We start from the raw sequence: 18,922 nt of genomic DNA, 5'->3' as shown, positions 1-18,922 counted from the left end.
TCTGATTCTGCAAACACTATGACATGTGAGAGTGGAACGATTCTCCTGAACACAATATATATGAGTACAACAATGTAGATTTAATGTGCATAATTATCAGAGCCTTTGTCCCTGTTATAATTTTAAATTATTGTTCTCTGTGTTTTAAATCTCTGTTTTAAACTGCAGAAATATACAGCAAAAATATATATACTTATCTTGGAGCAGAAGTGCTGGCTGTGTTTTGTTGCAAACAAAATAGATTTTGTCTTTTTATATCTGTAGCTTCATGAGTTTTCTTTTAAAAAATCAAAATATTATTTGCTGATACAGTTCTTAACTTTGCTTTTTAAAATTTATTCAGAAACTCCTATGACACATAAGATAGAACACATGAAAGAAAGTCAGTCTTTCTCTTTTCCTTTCCCTCCCTCTTTTTTTTTTTCACAGAAGTAACTTGAAATATGTGTGTGGTGCAGGAACGTGTGCTGAAGTTTCATGTTTCAGGTAATCTTCTTTAAAATAATGGGAGTCTAGATTGCATCAGTTACTTTAAAAACTGCTATGCTATTGGTAGGAAGAAAATGGGATTTGAGCCAAAATTTGCCTGTGTTACTGCCAAAGTCTGTATCAGATTTAAGACACATGCTTCTGCAAGCTTCCATGAAGGTTGTGAAAAAAGTTTTAATACAGAGTTGGATTACAGCTCTCAGCTCAAAACACTGGCCATTACACTACCATCTTAAAAGCCTGCTGTGACACGGAGCACAGAATCGAGCAGATTTCTTACATTTTCTGGACCACAGATGGATTTTGAATGTTTCTTTCTATCTTCATGGAAGATATATTAACTTCATTAACTGGAATCCACACCTGATCATTTGTGAGTGTGTATGTGTACACATACAGATATATATCTATTTAAAACCTTATCATGATTTTATTTCAAGTGTATCTAAGATCTGCTCTAAGAAATTACATTCTCTAGATGAACTTACAATTGTTTTGAGCAGCAAAGAGACAGAATTTTCTCTCAGATGTTGGAATCCTTTGTGAGTTTATAAGAGAAATTCTGGAAGCTTTTCTTTCCTGTGTTGGTGGTAGAGAAATGCCTTTTGAAACAGACCCCTCCAGCTGTGCGGCAACAACTGCGTAGTAACCTGTGGATTTTAAACATCAGAATGTACAAACCGTGGGCAACTGTGAATATTTTCATAGTTTCTTTTCTACATCTGCTGCAAGGATCTGACTATGAGAATGGATCTGTGAAGGTAAGCGAACTTTATTTACTGTGGTTCTTAATAATTCAAGTTGCCAGAATTACCTACATTTAAGGTGCAAGGTAGTGGGTTTCTTGCTGCTTTGGTAATGGGTTATTGTTTATTCTTTGGTGATGGTTTAGTTGCAGAGATGTTTAGSAGTCACAGAGCAAAATTAATCTACAGGGAATTTAAATCCACATTCTCTGTTTACTATTTTATTACTTTTTATTGTAGTAGTAGTTATTAAGTACTTGTATACTTTGTTCTTGAGTTAAAATTTTAGYTTCAGTCATGCAAACTAAAAGAAAAATCTGGAAAGAGTGTGAGTCAGAGTATTTAGGTTATTTGTTAAATACACTTTTTAATTTCAGTTATTTATAATTGCAGGCATTAGTATGCTGGTGTTGAAACTTTCCCTGTAAAACACGTGTTCATCAGTTGTTCACTTGTTTGCAGAAATCAGAGAAACATTTTTCTTTTGCTTCATTAGAAGACGTTATATAGAATTTTAAAATAAACAGCAACTAGTAATAATAGGGCRCGTTGCCTGAAAATTAACTTTTCTTCTGACTATAACACATGAAACAAAATTTAAGSTGAAGCCTTACCACAAGAGTAGGATTTTTCAAATCTGACTTTGAAATGTGAGAATATCCAGGACAATCATTTAGAAAAAGCAGAACAAAAACTGGAACAAGTTTCTACATGTGCAGTCTGACCAAAAATGATTAATTCAGTGTGTGGTCCAGAGCAAATTATTTGTTTTTCCCTAGCAGAGCAAAACAAGCTAATATTTTTGTTTTCACTTCAGAAAAACCTCCTGCTTGCAAACRATGACCACACACCAGTCTGTGAGCCTGCTGCATGCTGACCTGTGCTTTAGAAAAGAAATGTTCAGTTGTGTGCCTTATTGCAGACTGCTGCTGCCAGCCCAATCAGTCAGTGGTGAGCAGTGTGTGCCCCAGGATGGCTGATACCTGCTGACTGCTCACAAGCTTTTAATTTACAACCTCAGCAATCAATGCTTTGAAGACATTAGGAGCCGAGTAATCAGCTTGGTTTAATACGTTAACTTCGTGCACTGCGTGACAAATCACTGGTTTCATACTTGTAGGAATTGCTCTATTTGAACCAGAATGTGCTTTCTAGTACAGAATAGTAACCATTTTAGAATTGGCAGGGGTGATAATTCTGTCCTCATGTGGGACACAAGTTTATTCAGCACAATAGTAAAACCACTAAAAAGTCTTTTAATTATAAACCTTCAATCCATATCCACTTTGCTTAGAGTAAATGCAAGAGCTCTTCTTGCTAGCTTGAACTGGCTTACAGTTTATTCACTGTGACAGGATTGTCCACCCAACAATTGTACAAATGTGATCATTTTCACTGAAATTTGGCTACCTCTGTCAAGCAGCCAGCTTAGCCCCAGGCTACTGTTCCTGAAACAATGCACTGATAGTTTCCAAGGCTATCCTAAAGGAATCTTATAGGWCATGCTCAGAAAGGGCTATATTTCTCTTCCATTGGCAGCTGATTGGCAAAAGGAAAAGAATGGTTTTCTTCTTGTTCTGGCTCTTTTGGTATAGACAGAGATTTTTGGCTAAACTGTTAGTTTTGKTTTTTTTTTAATGTTCTACATAGGATGTTAGCTTTTGGGTTGTTTTCTCTTGTATGACCTGTGGGCTCTGTGTGTGTAGATATGTGGAAATACAGCACAAAAAGTYCTTCATGTTACAGAGTTGGATGGGACACAGGGTTATGACTACTTTTACCATTTGCACCTCAAATTGAATTTGCAGTACGCAGAAATGACATCTTGCATTCATCTACCCTCCCTTTTATTTTGTGAAGTTTTTTAAGATGAACAGCAGTATTGTCTGGATAAATCCCACAAGGTCAGGATGCAGGTAACACACAACTAATGAGGCCAAGGAAGGGCTGAGCACAGCAACCTGCTCTGCCCCTGTTCTGTGAAYCCAAGTTAGGTGAGCTCTGCCCAGCACACCTGAAATCTTAAACCTGTTTATGCTTTAAACCATCAGGTGGTGCCAGTGTGGGATCATGCAATAGAGTTTTGGGGGGCCAAGGATTTAAATACTCTCTCATTCTGTTTCAAATATCCTGACTGAAGGTATGAACATTAAAAAGCTTCTGTACAAGCTGCTGTGATCCAGCAAGTATSTCCATGGCACTTGGCTTTTCCTAGCCTTTCAAACCATGATCCTCCTCTGGGCACAGGAATCCCTTTTCCCCACCATGTGCATGTATTCCTTGCCTGTCAGAGCTCCTCCTTCCTCTCTCCATTCCTGACCTTTCCTACTCCCKACTCTTGACCTGTGTTCTCTCACCTCCAGGACTCAGGGACTCAGTTTTCACCCTGGTCTCTTATTTGTGCTATCCAAGTGCTTCCCTCTTTCCCATTTTCTTCCGCCTGGATAGGATCCCTCTTCTCTCTCAGACCCTCAGGAGTTCTGTCCAAGTTCTTCAGAGACAGCCCTAATGGTCACTTTTGCTTTCCGGTCATATCTGACCRTGGTCCTCCCTTCCCTTTTTGCTTTGTTCCTGTGGTCATAACTTCCCTGACTTTCCTTTTCCTGACCCATTTCTAGTTTTGGTCTCCGAAGATGTTCTCATCCTCCTCACCTAAGTCTTGCCCTCTTCCACCAGTATTCATCTTCTGCTCCTCCCACAGGCAAATCCAGGAGCTCCCAATCCCTGGATATCGGATCCCTGTGGTCTCAGGGGGAAGAAGGTCACCTGCACCCATGGTCTCTGCTGCTGCTCTTGGAGGCTTTCACATCCATGTGGATTTTTTTCAAAGATAGCAGTAGACTATGGGCTCTGGGTAGACTTGGCCCTCTGGGCCAAGWAAAGTTCCTCAGGTGTCAAAATTTCACATCTGTGATTCACAGTAGGGATACAGAAAACTTATTTTCATGGATAAAGGAGGGACTYCATCCTCCACTGTGATAAAACCATTTTGACAGAGAAAGCAAAAAAAAAACTAAAATAATATTGAGTCAGACATCAGGTATGGAAAATTTCAGCCTGAACATCGAATGCCTGTCAGTCTGAGGAACAAGTGGAGCACAGGCTCATGGTGGGAWGCAGTGAGCAGCCTCAGGCAGGGAGAGCACAGCCACACAGATGTCCAACAGRGCTCGGCTCCAGAGCTGAACTGATGTCAAGGCTGGCCCTTGCACGCCTCTGGCTTCCTTCTGGCTGCCAACCTGATATAAAAAGTCCTCATGGAAGAGTTAGATTTCCACATTTTTTTTTTTTCTGAAGACAGAGAATTATTTTTTTAAGTTTTTTTTTGGTTTTTTTTTTTTTTTTTTTTTTTTTTAATCAGGAAAGGCTTTAAAAATTCCTTATTGAAGCAATTGTCCCGACAGTCTCTTACGTTTTGGCACCTCTCAGCTAAAGAACCGCAAATTTCACTGTCTCCCTTTCTGTCTTTCCCCTTCAAATTTTTCCTCTCCTGCAGCAACAACAGACATAAACTACTTTTTCCATAATTTTAAAATTAGATGCAAAGAGCTATGCCCTATATTCATCAGAGCTGAGTCAAATTTTTTGCCAAGAAAAGCCAATGATCCATCAGAGCTGCTTCTGCCTTCCAGCACTAAAACTGCCTCTCTAATGAGGCTGCAAGTCTTGATCTCTGAGAATTTCAGTCTCATTGCTCCCTGCTCTATCCTACTGTTTCACATTATTAATAAAGTGTTGAGGAACAACACAAGAGAAAGGCACAACTGGTCAGTCCCAAGTTAAACAGACTCAGCMTTTTCTTTTTGCAGAGGTGTTCTCCCCATGTTAAACCCTCCTTTGGTTTTGTTAAAGAGAAACTTGCAGGTGGACAGGCCTGAGGAGTGTTCCTGGACTACAAAGCTGATTTCTGATCAAAAGGGTCAGATGTGCTTAGCTGGGAGGTGAACATGGCTGTTCCCTGTTACATGCACTCCTTCTCCACAGCTAAACCTTTTTTCCTTCTGCACTAAGCATTGCTAAAGCCTCGAGTGTCATTCTTGCTCAACAAATCTTCATCCCCTTCTGTCACTGTGAACTGGACAGAGGAGGAGCCACTTTCCAAGCACAGCTGGGACATTGTCCTTGTCCACTGGTGAGAGTGAAGCAGCACTTCCCCATCACCCTGGGGCCCTGGACCACCTGAGTGGAGAACAACTTGCTTTTGGGAAGGCAAGGAAATCCTGGAGAGCCATTCACCATGGGGGGGAAGGAATCAGGAATCTCTTTACATCTCCCTTCCCAGAGCCAGCTGCAATCTGTCTGTCTGCACAGCTGGAACAGAGCTCTGGGAGGAAACCTGAGCAGCAGAGCTGCCTGTAAGCTTTTGTCTCTGTAATTACAACTGACACTGTTCTTCAGACAGATCTACACAACTCTCTAAAACCTGCTTGCAAATGCTGCTMAGGTTCTAGAAAAGTTAAATTCTAACAAATCTTCTGTGTCTTCCTCAAMGGCAACTCCTGAAAGTCCAGCAAACTGCTCAACTGCTAGAAAAAGCAACTTGAAATGTCATTGGAAACAATTTCTCTGTTAAAACTACGCTTTTCATCCTCTAATCCAGCTTCCTTTCAAAGTTAGGAAACTGTTCTGAACAAATATTATGAAATTGTGGTTTTCAGAAGTATTTTATTCTCCCAGTTTTGTCACTGCTGCTTTTGATTCTCTGTGATTACCATCTCTGATAGGCAGGATGAGCCAAAAATGTGTGAAAAGCTACTTACTGCATTCCTGCAGAAATGATTGTGTTTTTCCTTCAGAAGTGAGAAGCTATTAGGGAAGATGTGGGGAAACCCAATTTGTTCTGATTTATCTGCTSCTCCCTTGACAAGGCACACTGAAGGAAACCAGAACAATCCTGTATTGTTATCATGCCACACAGCATCCATCCTTGGCTCTTATCAGTCTGGAAAGGGAATTACCAACACACTGCTACTTTATCAAGAACAGTTCTCACTCATGAGAAACAGCAAAATAATCCCTCCCAGCTGCTGATCCAATCCAGTCCATCTCAGCTGGGATTGTAATGTCTGAAGATAGAGCAGAGCTTGGAAAAGTACACCAGGCTGTGTAGATTAATCAGATGCAGCATTTGAGAAATCAAATAATCAGCTGTTTGAAATGAAGATGGCACTAATTAAACTTTGCCATCAGTTGTAGCTCACATCTGTGAAAGTCTGTGAAAGCAAGGGGAGGCAAGAARGCAGGTTCAGAAGGCAGTGGGCCATCTTTATATTAATTAGTGTCCTGAAGGCAACCCAAACAAGCCATCAGCTCAGGCTTAGCAAATGTTGCTTTTTTTCTGCTTTCTGCAGCCTGCCCACAGGCATTTGTGTTGTTTCCAACCACTGGTGTGCTGGTATCAGTGCAGGCTTCCACAGGAGACAAACAGAGAAAAAGCCTGCCTGAAAACAGGGAAACAAACTGATGCAGCTGGCTGTGAGACTTCTAGCATGGTGTCTGCAGGTTTTGTCCTGATCCACATGCCCCTACTCCAGTCTAGGGTTATTTGTGCCTTATCTCCTGTGGACACCATATAGGTATTTGGGAAAAAATAAATAAGCTGAAATTGTTGTAGGTGATAACTCATTCTTATTTCCAATAAAAATATTGTACAGTACTTTTTATAGTTATCACACGGTGTGATCTGTGTTTCTCTTAGGCCTTTCTCTCAGGGCAAGTAAGTCCAGTTACAATATTGGCCTTTGTCCTTTCTTGGACTTGGCTTTGAGATGTAGTCCTGAAATGACCGAATTGCTGAGGAGGAAAAATTACCTGAGATATGCTGCTGCAGGGAARTAAATCTGATATGGTAACTTTCCTGCAGAAACCCTTATTCCTGAGAAATTTCTTATTTCTCTCACTATGTGCAGTYCCCTTATCTACTTCTCCACCTGCTTCCTACCTCCCCAGCATGCTTTGCAAATCTTCACACATATTGCTGGGATTTGAGGAATGGAAACAAAAAGCTGAGTGCCACCACTACAGCTGCACAGACCTACGGGAAGATCGAGCAGAATTCTTTTTAATGCCCTTGCAAAAGAGCAATATATGGACATCTGTGTCAATGAATAGCAGAACAATTGCACAGGATATTTGAGTTGTCATGCATTAAGAAAGATTCAGCTTTCTCCTTTGTGGACAGTTGTGTATTTTTTATATTTTTCCCCCAAAGGTGATTTCACTCGTGTGACACTCAGCTGGTGTAGAACGCCATCTAGGGTCGTTGTTCTTCCTCAAAATCGTGGTGAGCACAAACAAGGAGCTGGGCTTTGGCAATCCAACGTGGGCACCACATGAATGGGTTCGGGAAGGGGTGAGCGCCTTCCTCACTCTCGGGATGTCAGGATGGGTTTGCCCGAGCTGTGCTTTCATGGGCTGTGCTGGTTTGGAGAATTCACGGTCACCGACTGCAGTGTGGTCACTGAGTGCAGCTGCGGAGGGAATTCTATTTGAGTCACGTTGAATTGCRAAAAAGTTGCATCATGTTACTATATCATATGTCACTTTGCACACAGAGAATGTGCCATAAAGACAGGCAAAACTTTTCACTTTAATTAGCAGWGTGACTCAGAAACCACGTTTGGATACTTTTCTGAATTGCTAGGGAAATATTACTCAAGAAAAACTACAATTCCAGGAAAATGTGTGCATGTGATTGGGGTAACATAAGTTCATTCAGTGCTGGCAATGGCTTTGCTTTGTGAAGTGACATTTTGAAACCCAGCTGTCCAATTGGCTAGTCACACTTCCAAAACATTTATTAAACTGCCTTGGGGCAAACCCAAAAACCARTGAAAGCACTAACTGAAGGACCCTTCATCACATTAAGAAATGTTTTCGAATATTAAAAGAATACATAGTCCTCTAATTTCATCCAGGTCTCTGTTACTGAGCCATTCCAAACTCACTCTCCAAACGCCAGTGACTCCCAAAGAACGGGCAAATATCAAGAGACAGTGACTACAGCCTGGACACGCTCTTTGTAAACACTTTTCATCTGCTATTTTTGCTGTGTGCACCCTGTCAAAGTGTTGGGCCAGCACCTAACCTTGTGTGCAGAGAAGTGATAATGTTCTAACTGTGCTCTGTGTTGAGCAGCACATCTGCCTCAACACATCGCTGCAATGCAAGGCCATATGGACAAGCAGAAGGTCAGAAAATTCACTGTAAGACTCCCAAGGCTGTCAGTAGAATTTAGGGTACATCAGTGAGTTACCACATTGGACATTTAGGACACATCACCTGTGTTTTTTCACTTACCAGGTGAGTACAATTTGCATGATCACCATAGGAGGGCCCTAAAGGTGAACTCTCAATGTAGGTGACAAGGCTTGAATAGGTAGAAAATCCACACCTCAGCAGACCAACTCTTTTCGTTCATCTACCACTCCATATTTTCCATTACTGCCAACAAACACTGGATGTTGTTCTCTCCAAAATCACAACTGGAGGGTGTTTCCCACCAGAGCCAAAAGACCTGGCYCTGGGAAGAAGCCTCTGCTTAATAAGAGTTGTAGCTGATACCCAAAATGTTTCCTGGCTGGAAATAAAAGTCCCTCATTTTGGTATAAAGACCTAACTGGGTAAAAGTAGATAGCTGTGAGAGGTATTTTGATAAAATATTATCAATCTCTGCTTTGGACAGGAAAAATGATATTAAATATTCTGACATTTGTGCTTCCGCAAAACCATGCCCAATTCTGATGTTTTCAGTTATTTGCTTTCAATATTTTGGTTTATKCAAGAGAGAATATAGCAACCAAAATGTCTCATCTCCGAGGATTTTTCTAATGTAAGCATGCTACTAAAGTGCAAGAAGTCTGATTTGTTTGCTGTAGCACCACAAAAGATCTATTCTAGTTCAAAGGGCCATTCAAAATATAAAACAGCTGCTCTCTTGAAGCCACAGAGYAGTTAATACAATTTACTTGTGAAAACATACCATCTTCAGTTAAAGAAGAAGCTGTTTCATCACCACCTTGACCACCAAGTTTAGCAAAAAGGTAATTAGRTCTGAAGCTTTTTCAGGGAAGAAGTTCCATCCTATTTCATACTTTTTGTTATATGCTTGGACATTATAGCTGTACGCCTTCAACACAGCTCTCACTGGAGAAATCACYCTTTTTGAAAAGTGACAGCTGGAAATTTGCCTCACAGGGCCTAAACTTGTTCCCCATCATAAACAGTATTAATATAAATATTAATATAAATATTAATGCTGTAACTGTGATGATTAAATAAATGTTCAGTCTGGACAGGACAGTGCACTGAGAGAGATTGAACATTTTTAGGAGAGATTTGTGTAATTGTTTACAGCATTTGAGGGTGGAATGAAGTACTGCATGCTCCTGTAATTTCATCCATGTTTTTGAGAGGACAACCTCTGTAATAGCCACTTAAAAATCCCATGACAAGCCCATCACGTTTCAGAGAACCATTTTGGTAGGGAATCAAAATATCTAATTGTTTTGTCTCTCCATGGTCATGTTCACTATAATTAAAAATAGCTTATTTGCGCACTAATAACGTGCAATCATACCTCCAGAGGGAATAGAGTCAGGGATGAGACTTCATACATCAGCAGTTCATAGCTGACAAAGAATCAAAATTATGATTTTACTGAGCTGTTGAAAAGTAAATACTCTTTCTCTTCTCCTCAGAAATGAAATACAATGTGATGATAAAATTACTGCGAGCTAATATGTGTCAGACATGTGGCAGAGTTAGATGTTTCATGACAGGTATTTATTTATGGGGTGATGCAGTTGCTTGTTGATAGGGCAGTAAGTCACTCCTCCAAGTCTCCTGTGTTCAAGCTGCAGAATATTCTCTCACCATTTTATCACCCGTTACGCAACACCCCAAGGATACAAGATGCTCTATTATAGACAATGTTTGTTATGATAAAATTTGGCAATGGTTGAGCTGCTCCTATCTCAAAATCATGGCCCATCCTTCAGAGCAGTATTTTCTGTGTTCCTTGGTACTCCCTTTGGATTAAGGGTACTCCCTTGGTACTCCCTTTCCTCTCTTTTCTTTTTTTTCTCTCTTGTCTTCTGCTATGGTCATAGACACCAGATTAGGTATCATCTCTTTATTTTGTGTTTGTACCTGACTCCAAACTCATAGTAGACAAAATACTGCTGAAAATRTTACCAATAATAATGATGAAAACCCTCAAAAGAGTTTTTACTRCAAAAACTGCACACAAGCTTGTCATTCTCACCAGGAAAAAGTAGTTCTTTGTGTTGGCTTCACAATGGCAGGAGCTGCTTCATTTTCCTGCCAAGGGAGAACRAAACTTTTCCATGGGAACTCCCTTGCAGTCTCCTGGCCACATCAGCTGACAGCCTGAGTGTTGTGAGCCCTGCATGGCTGGGCATCACCCCGTGGCTTTGAGGGAAAGGACTGCTTTCCTCTTCAGAGCCCCAAGCACCTCTGAGCCTGGTGCAGTTAAACTTCCTGGATGGTTATATTTGTGTACCTCACAAATTGCCTGTGCTTTGGATTAGAAGGGGGATTTAATCTCATTTGATTGCTCTCAGTTGAGTGGGATTCACTCCCCACAGCTGAACTGGTGATCTGCCAATTCATCCTTCAGCATCAGTGGAGAGAAAGAGGCATTTTGGAGGCACAGTTAATTCACCAGGCTTTAGATGAGATGAATGGTCACCCAGGGGACCTATTTTTCCCAATTATCTATAAGAGGAGTCTCAGATAACTAGCTTGTATTCAGTGAGGTGAATAGAATCACAGAATCAGATTCTTCTTTAATTTTGATGATTGTGGGGTGGCAGGGAGCTGTAGGCACTCTATCTCCACAAGATGAGCCTGCAACTATAAACAGCTTTTACACTGTGGTRAAAACACCTTGGGGAATGCACCATGGAAAAAAATGGAGGTTGTTTTCAGGTGTAGCATACACAGAAGCAAAATTCCTTGGTATTTTCATGTGGTGATGAATCATCTACCTAGTATTTAGACTGGTTTGAGTCTAGTTCTGAGAGTAGCCTTCAGGCAGCCCTGGAACAGGAGGAATTCACCTTCTGGTTGCATCAAGTCTTTGTCTTGCACATGACTTCTCTTGAACTGCATGAGGTTGCTACAGCACACAATGCTGCCATAAAGGTTCAAAATGTCCTCATGTGCTGTCAKTGCTCTTTGTGTTCAAGTGCTCTGACTTTTAGACAAAACTTCCACCCCACAGACTGGTTAATTCTGAAAGTTGTMGTCTGACTTTATCTTAAGCCTGCTTGGCCAAGTTACAATGGCATTGAGAGAATCATCACTTTGTTATGCAGCTACAATCTGCTTTCCTTGGCAAGATAAATCTGTTACCTTCTTTCTATTGCTTGGCTGCTGAGAGGATGGATCATAAAACAGTGCAAGGTTATCGGGAGGTTCCTTAATCATTTGTCCTGGCCCAGACACAGGGTARTGCTGAAAATTTCCATTGGTATTCATGCAGCACTTGCCATGGTAGTGTCTGTGACCCTAACTCAGAAAAACCTTCTTTATCAGATGAGCTCTTACACGTGCTTAGCTTTATGCAGAGGTTTCTGTCCCACTGTGGAGAAAGATTGTGAGGCTGGGGCTCAAGGAAAGTAGTCATCTGTGTAAAGCTCTCAGGGTGTATTTCCTGGGTCTGTGAGAGTGCTTGAGTACAGAGCAAAATGCAAGCAGGACTTKGCTCAGATTGAGCTAAATATGGATTTCAGTCAATCTGTATTTTTGCCCCCTCATACACACAAAATGTTATTCATCTGCATCAATGCAGGTCATTAATGCATTTTTTTTTAATACAAGTTTACAACTATTTATGCTGTAGATCCTGAAACAAATTTAGGACCACAGAAAGCTTTTATTTTTATTTTTTTTTACTGCTGTGTTTCACATCTTTCCTCTGTTGTTCCTCAGTACCTCCAGGAAGCCTTGAAACAGAGCATTAATGCAGAGATCATCTGTATCAGGCCGAAAAGAACAGTACATGCCAAAAAAAAAGGGTTCTGTGAAGGTGGGTTGTGCTGGCTTTCTTGGAACCCATTTTGATGTATTTTTCCAAAACAGGAAATCTAGGAGCTTGTCAAGGATGGAGCAGAGGTGCAAGCTGCAGAGCTGCAGCCCCAGTAGGATGTGGCCAGTGCTAACACCCARCAAGGAGCCCAGTTTGAACAGTGCAGGCTGTCTGTGGGATTGTGCATCTGTCTGACGTGCTGCATAAACTAAACATTGGACCAGCATAAATCAGTGGGGAAATGAACTCAGCCTGTTATTTCAGTCAGTGTCCAAGGTGGAAAGGCCACTGGATGTATCACTGCTTCTTCTCTTGTTTCTTTCCAATGCTGATTACTTTTAGGGTTTTTCTGGCATCTAAGATTGCTAGGAGAAGACAGATAGCCCAATATGGTTTCTTTTGGAAGGACAAAAGCTGTAAATATCCAAAAATCAYAATGCTAACAGGCGTTATCATTTCCTGATGATATTGTTCATAGCCAAAATAGAGRAAAACAGATATTCCTCTTTGAATTGAAGAATAATTTTAGAACATATGAGAGGTCARTGTTTTGAAAAACATGCAACTTCATTTAATTATGAATCTGGTTTTTATCTTGGGGTATGGAATCAATTTTTAGATAAGATACTTAGAAAAATGACATTAGGAGCAGCAGCAAGATGAGGAGATGAGAATKAAGTACTTAAACCTACTACTTTGTTATTGATAAATTCTACTCAAACATTTCTCACAGCAATAGCATCATGTCTTTCGTGGACTTTGGGGTGTACATTTATGGGTGCTGAAGGTTTAGGACATTTGGAACTTTCCAGTGACATGGCACCACAGGTAACTTTTTCATTTTAGGAGCATGCAAAGGACATTGCCATGGCCTTTTCCCAATGTGTCCTTCTCTAATTGTTTTTTCTCTCAAGTCTTAATGCATATTTTAACTTTTTGGGGCCAGAGTTCGTAACTCTGTTACTTATGTGTACCCTGCCAAATGCAGTGAATTTCTGCTCCCTGTCTTGGTTGCAATTATTACAAACAACAACTTCCACAATGGTGACAGCTCACCTCAGCTGTGTCAATGGGCACCTAAAATCTGTGTCAATGAAAAGAGAAGTTGGAGGAGGGCATGGAAGGGAAAATAATGGATGTTCCTCTGGACCAGGAGGCTGAGCAACTCAGCCTGAGAAAGTTTTCATTACACTCCCACCTAGCAGAATAAGGGAAAGAAGTGAAAATAAGCAACATAAAAGCACAGTGGGATCCAAGCAGTTCAAGATGTTGAGAGAGTGGAGAATGRGAAGGGAACTTGAAAGGAAGGATTGTAGTTATCAGAGAAAGTCTGAAAAGGAAGGTAGAGATATCTGAAAAGTAGGAAACAGCATGTGTGGATGTCTACAGTGAATAGTTCTGTTCCTCTTGGTTTTTGTGAGGAGCTGGATCTCCCAGAAATGTCAGTGAAATGCCAGTTTGACATCTGTGCATCTTTCCCCTGCTCTGTGGCTGAGTGAGGAGCTCCTCTCCTGTTCAAAGGCTAGTTTTAACTTCTGTCCACTTGCTGTCACAGTTAGAGGGAATAAAGTCCTAGACCACAAAAGACAGGTATGTTTGGGACTGTTGATTTAACACCCTCCTCCAGTTTCATATTTTGAAACATTTATTCACACTTCTGTCCAAAGCTGTGCTCTTCTAAGTGGGTCTTTTCAGTCAGCCAGAGTATGTSTATATCTAAGCAGGGCTTGAATTTAAACAGTATGTGAAAGAAGAGTGAAAGAACTCTCCACATCTGCATGGTGCCCTGTGACACTTTGTCCTTGGCATTATCTGAGATTGTAAGAGGTTTTCTGTTTTTATTTGGTGCTGTTCTTCTCAAAGTAGGATGACCAGAAATGAATGCTTTGGAAAGACTCCATGACAATGCTCTGTTGGTGCTGTTGTGCTGTAGGATGAATGTGCCCAGCAGAAACAGTTCAGGCTACAGGGCTTTGTCCTGCTCATGGAGCTGATGCAATTTCTACACTTTTCATTTTTTAAGCTTTTACTTTTGAATGCTTTTAACTTGTGGACAGCCACGTCTGTGGTCAAAGTGTATCAGGATGAGGGTGTCCTTCTGGTTGCTGAACAATCTGATGTGTTGCTACAACAAGTGTTTAGAACAAAGTTTTAGATAAAGCATTGTAGATACTACATCTCTTTGAGAGATGTGGATTCTCAAATGAATCAAAAGAAACACATAAGGGGCTTTTCACTGTTCCTGTTCTGACACTTAGCAAGACTAAGTAGTCTGTCTAGGAAGAAGTCAAATATAAGARGAAGGAATAAAATTATTTTTGGTTATCATGGCAGACAACAGGTAATCCCATCACACTGCAGAGCTTGAATAGGTGTTAGGAAACATGAAAAGAGAAGGGGCAACAGGTTCACTTCAGGGTTGAGTAGCTCAGGCAATGCTGAGCAGAGCTGGATCTGACAGAGAAGTGGTGACTGTGAATTCTGGATAATCATGGTTTACTTAATTAGGATTAATTTCTGGTGACTGCAGAAGCAATTCTGCAGTGAGCAGAATTTCCTTTGACCACATCTTCCAATTTCAAATATATGAAAAGCAATAAGAGAAGGAGCAACCTGAATACACAGTCAGGCTTTGTCAGTGCCACTATTAGGCATCATTATCAGAGGGTTTTTTTTAATTATCAAGATTCAAATCCTACTGGGGATGCATTTTTTTGGTATGGAAATGACCTCTACTAATGACCCTTCTACACAGTAGTACTTGTGAAGGCATAAAGTTTGTTAATTTCAGTGAATTCTGTCCACATTATGGAATTTATATAGCTTTAAAACTCAAAAAGTCCTTAAAACAATACAAATCATTTCTTTAGATAAAATCACGGATCTTTTCCAACCATGAGGAGGCATTGCTACTTTTTCTGTAGTCATTCATCTTATGTTTAAACCTTATTTTGCTCATATAATGACCACTTGGTTTAGTGGTGAAAACAGTGGTATTTCTGGATTGATGGCTGGTCTTGATGATATTAGAGGTCTTTCCAASCTTAACAATTCTGATTCTATGACTAATTAAGCCTCTTGATATATAAGTAAAAGAAAYTGAGAAGCTATTTGCCTCAAACTGCTGACTCTTACAAGAAGTGCAGGGATATATCTTCTAAGTTACAGAATGCTATCATCTCATTTTACAGGTTCTCTGTAAATTCAGTCTGGTTTAGAAAACTGGGATGCTGATTCAGCTAGAACATATTTTTTTTACCACAGAGAGAGAGGGAAAAAGTTAATGCTTAATAGAGTTCAGTTTTGATATCTTTAGTTCCATTACCATGCCAGTGCTGGTCCCACACTCACATGTTTTGCAAGAGCAAGGAGACAGTTTGTGAATGGGAGCGAACATAAGCTGCGGTTCTTAGAACAAATAAGTCTTGACGCATTGAMCTCAAGCTGAATTTCAGCTTTCCTGGATCAGCAAAATTCTGGGAATATTGTTTGTAAAACTGTCTTGAAATTCAGTTACTGGTGCTAAGTGTTCACATTCCTTCTGAGCTCTGTGTCCGTCAGTATTGAGATGGGATTTCCAGTTTTCACCACATATGAAATGCATGAGGAATCATTCACCTACGAAGCAGCCATCTCCATAATGAACCATGGCAGCTTGCTAGAGCACAATGTAATGTTCTGTATGGGCATGAAAGGACAGCAAACAACTTTTTCTGAGTTAACTACTTAGGGAATTTTAGGTCAGTGGGAGGTAATTACCCAAAAACGAACTTGGCCCATGTGTGCGGGCTAACATCTGTATTGTTGCAAAATAAATGCCACAGATGTTTTTGTAACAAGTAACAGATGCACACAGTGCTTGGATTTCAGATCTCATCTAAAACTCTTCCTGTTATAGGTGGCCCTTTCCCCCACCCCTTCCCCAGTCCTACACACAGCACTCACTCACTACTGGTTCAGCCTGCTGTCTGCTGCACACCTCAGTTACAGCCTCTTGTGCTACAGCTTTGCTTTAAACAGYTGGAACTTTATTTATGACAGCTGGCACTGCAGCCCTTTATTTGCAAATCAAAAAATACAGTTCACTGTATGACCAGAGAGTGAGAGAGAGCTGAGAGAGCAGCAGCCCAGTGCAACACAGACATTTACAAAGATAACCTCTTACTTGGGTTGGAGACAATGCTTTCAGCAGATCTGGTGAGTCAGTGGAAATTAATACTCAATGCCTTGATAAAGGCACAAACACAGATGTCAGAAAGCAGCAGCCAAAGAAAGCAGTATTGTTAAGGGATGCTGTGCAATATTAAGTGTTAAACAGCTATTTTGAAAGTGAATGTTAACTTCAAAGTGATGGGGTGGGTCTTTGTAGGTGGTTTTCTCCAATGGAAGTGGAGTGGTCAGGAACATCCCACAGGTGGAAAATGCAGTGACTGTGCTAATGCTGCTGCACAGCCACAGCCCTGAGGCTGGACACGGGCATGACCCACAGCAGTCAGAATGGGAGATGGCAGATGCATYCTGCACTCTGCAGCAYGTRGAATGTTGTGTTTGCCTGCCATGTGGATGGACCCTCATATTTAGTGCAGTTTCCAGCTGTATCAGCTGGCCCTGCAGTGCTGTCTCATGGCTGGACCCAGGGTTTTGGCACCCGAGGTGGTTTGTTGTAGAGGCACATGGGCTGGGMTCACAGCTGAACTCCTCAGGTTGCCTGCAGGGTGAGCTGGCATTCACTGTGGCACGACTGGCCAGCTCAGGCACCGCACTGATGTGATCAGTGTCACCACGTTCCCTGGAGACCAGGGACACAGTAAAAACTGCATTTGTCAAACAGCTCTGAGGGCTGTCATGAAGAAGGTGAGAATGATCTCTTCCCAATTTATGTGGGCACAAATCCTGCAGATCGTTCTGGTGCTGGGCACTGTGAAAGCCTGGGACATGTCTGTGTGCTGCTGTTTTCCCAGGTGCTCTCAGGTGTCCTCAGTGCTCCCTTTTGGTTGTGATGCTCCCTGTGCTGCACTGGGTACAGGCTGTAAAGCTCTGGCTTTCTGACTCACCCCTTTCCTTCCAGAGGACATCTCTGTCAGCACTGGAGAGGTCAGAACAGCAGATTAGGAGAGCATCCAGCCTGGAAGAGCTGCTTCACATCACCCACTCYGAGGACTGGAAGCTGTGGAAGTGCAGGCTAAAACTCAAGAGCCTGGCCAACTTAGACTCCCGCTCTGCTTCACATCGYTCCACCAGGTTTGCTGCTGCTTTCTACGATATCGACACGCTGAAAGGTARGTGCTGGTTTGGCCAAGACTTCAATAACCTTCAATCTCAGCTTCAATAACCCTCCCTGATTCTTGAAGCAGTAAAATKTTAAGTCTGGGGGTTCCTAGAATACACCCACACTGGAAACAACAGGGCATTACTGGAAAATGACTTTGTATGAAAAAATGTCAGACAATAGCCTGAGTACACGTCCCTGTTTTGTGGCCAAATCARGCTTATTGTTCTCTACATACTCTGCAAAGGGAAGATGTGCTGTGCAGGGATTCATGAGTTCACAAATRAAAGATAAGTCAGTGTACAAAAAACAGATCAGAATAACTTGCTGAGGGGTTGGACAGCAGCACTGTGCTACATCTCACAACTTGCAGGCAGAAATCAATGAACTTTGCTGCAGGCATGGAAACCCTTTTTTATTAGATGTGCTCTGATATGAGGCACTGCACTGGCAGCGGTGCCTGTGTGGGAATGGAGAGAAGGAAAGTGTTGTTCTAACCTTGATCTGTTTGAGGAAGTTTCTCCAGAGAAAGAGATCTTGAAGCAACCAACCAGCAACTGAAGGTGGAGAATCACAACCTACTCCCTCATCTGGAGCAAGARTGAACACCTTGTAGCTGTGATGCTCAAGAGCCATTACATATTCATGGCTGTGAAACAAAAGATCAGTTACTATATTTGGTTCCAGCAGATGAACATCCTACAGCAAAGCTAAACTGTAGCCTAATGAAGGACAGACTGAGATAATCTTTATGTTGTCTTTACCCTTTATTATATCACTTTCCTTTTGGGAAATCAGATATGGCTGATCCTGTTCCAATACTACTTTTATAACAACCCCAGCCACATTCACACACCATTACTCAGCTAAACTATGTCTGAACAAAGGCCTTAAGTTCCTTCTCTGAGCCACAGCACAGAAATGTGTACGCAATGCCTGTCTCAGGAGGGTTTTCATATCACAGGCATGATTTTACATTTTTCACAGAAATTTTGTACAGAAAAAAAGCTAAAACAAATACACAACACATGAAGAACAGTTAAGATGGCTTTTAATAATGACAAACATTTTCCTTATGTACCTTTATAATTCTACTCAGCAGCATTAAAAATCCACAGAATTATTGAAAGGAGGACCCAGAATCAAGTGCTGTAATCCCCTACTCACTATTACTCATTTAATGAATGCCAACATTTCTGCAAAATTAAAATATCCCTTTTGTCAAAACAACATGACAACAGAGGATGTTATTAATGTTATTGAGGTAGTGCACATCAAAAATGGCATTTTTCAATGGCAGAATAATGTAACTTAATATTAGCAATGTAGATAATGTTCAGGTAATAGGGTCACTATGCCATTTAG

At 41.1% G+C, this 18,922-nt stretch overlaps 1 protein-coding gene across 1 annotated transcript in view; it reads left to right on the top strand.

Moving 5' to 3' along the window:
* The first annotated feature begins 575 nt into the window (after positions 1–575).
* The window catches only part of VEGFD (vascular endothelial growth factor D), a 29,865-nt gene continuing 11,518 nt past the window's right edge, over positions 576–18,922 (top strand). The window contains exons 1-2 of the mRNA XM_057375123.1: positions 576–1,250; positions 17,357–17,567. Of these exons, the coding sequence (XP_057231106.1) occupies positions 1,161–1,250; positions 17,357–17,567 (301 nt within the window). The 5' untranslated portion in view covers positions 576–1,160. The remainder of the gene's footprint in view (positions 1,251–17,356; positions 17,568–18,922) is intronic.

The sequence above is a fragment of the Malurus melanocephalus genome, unplaced genomic scaffold (genome assembly GCF_030028575.1).
Source record: "Malurus melanocephalus ecotype Western Australia unplaced genomic scaffold, MMel_1.1 scaffold_239, whole genome shotgun sequence".
Classification (NCBI taxonomy): Eukaryota; Metazoa; Chordata; class Aves; order Passeriformes; family Maluridae; genus Malurus; species Malurus melanocephalus.
The sequence above is the reverse complement of the archived record's forward strand: the minus strand, read 5'-3'. Positions and strand labels throughout refer to the sequence as shown.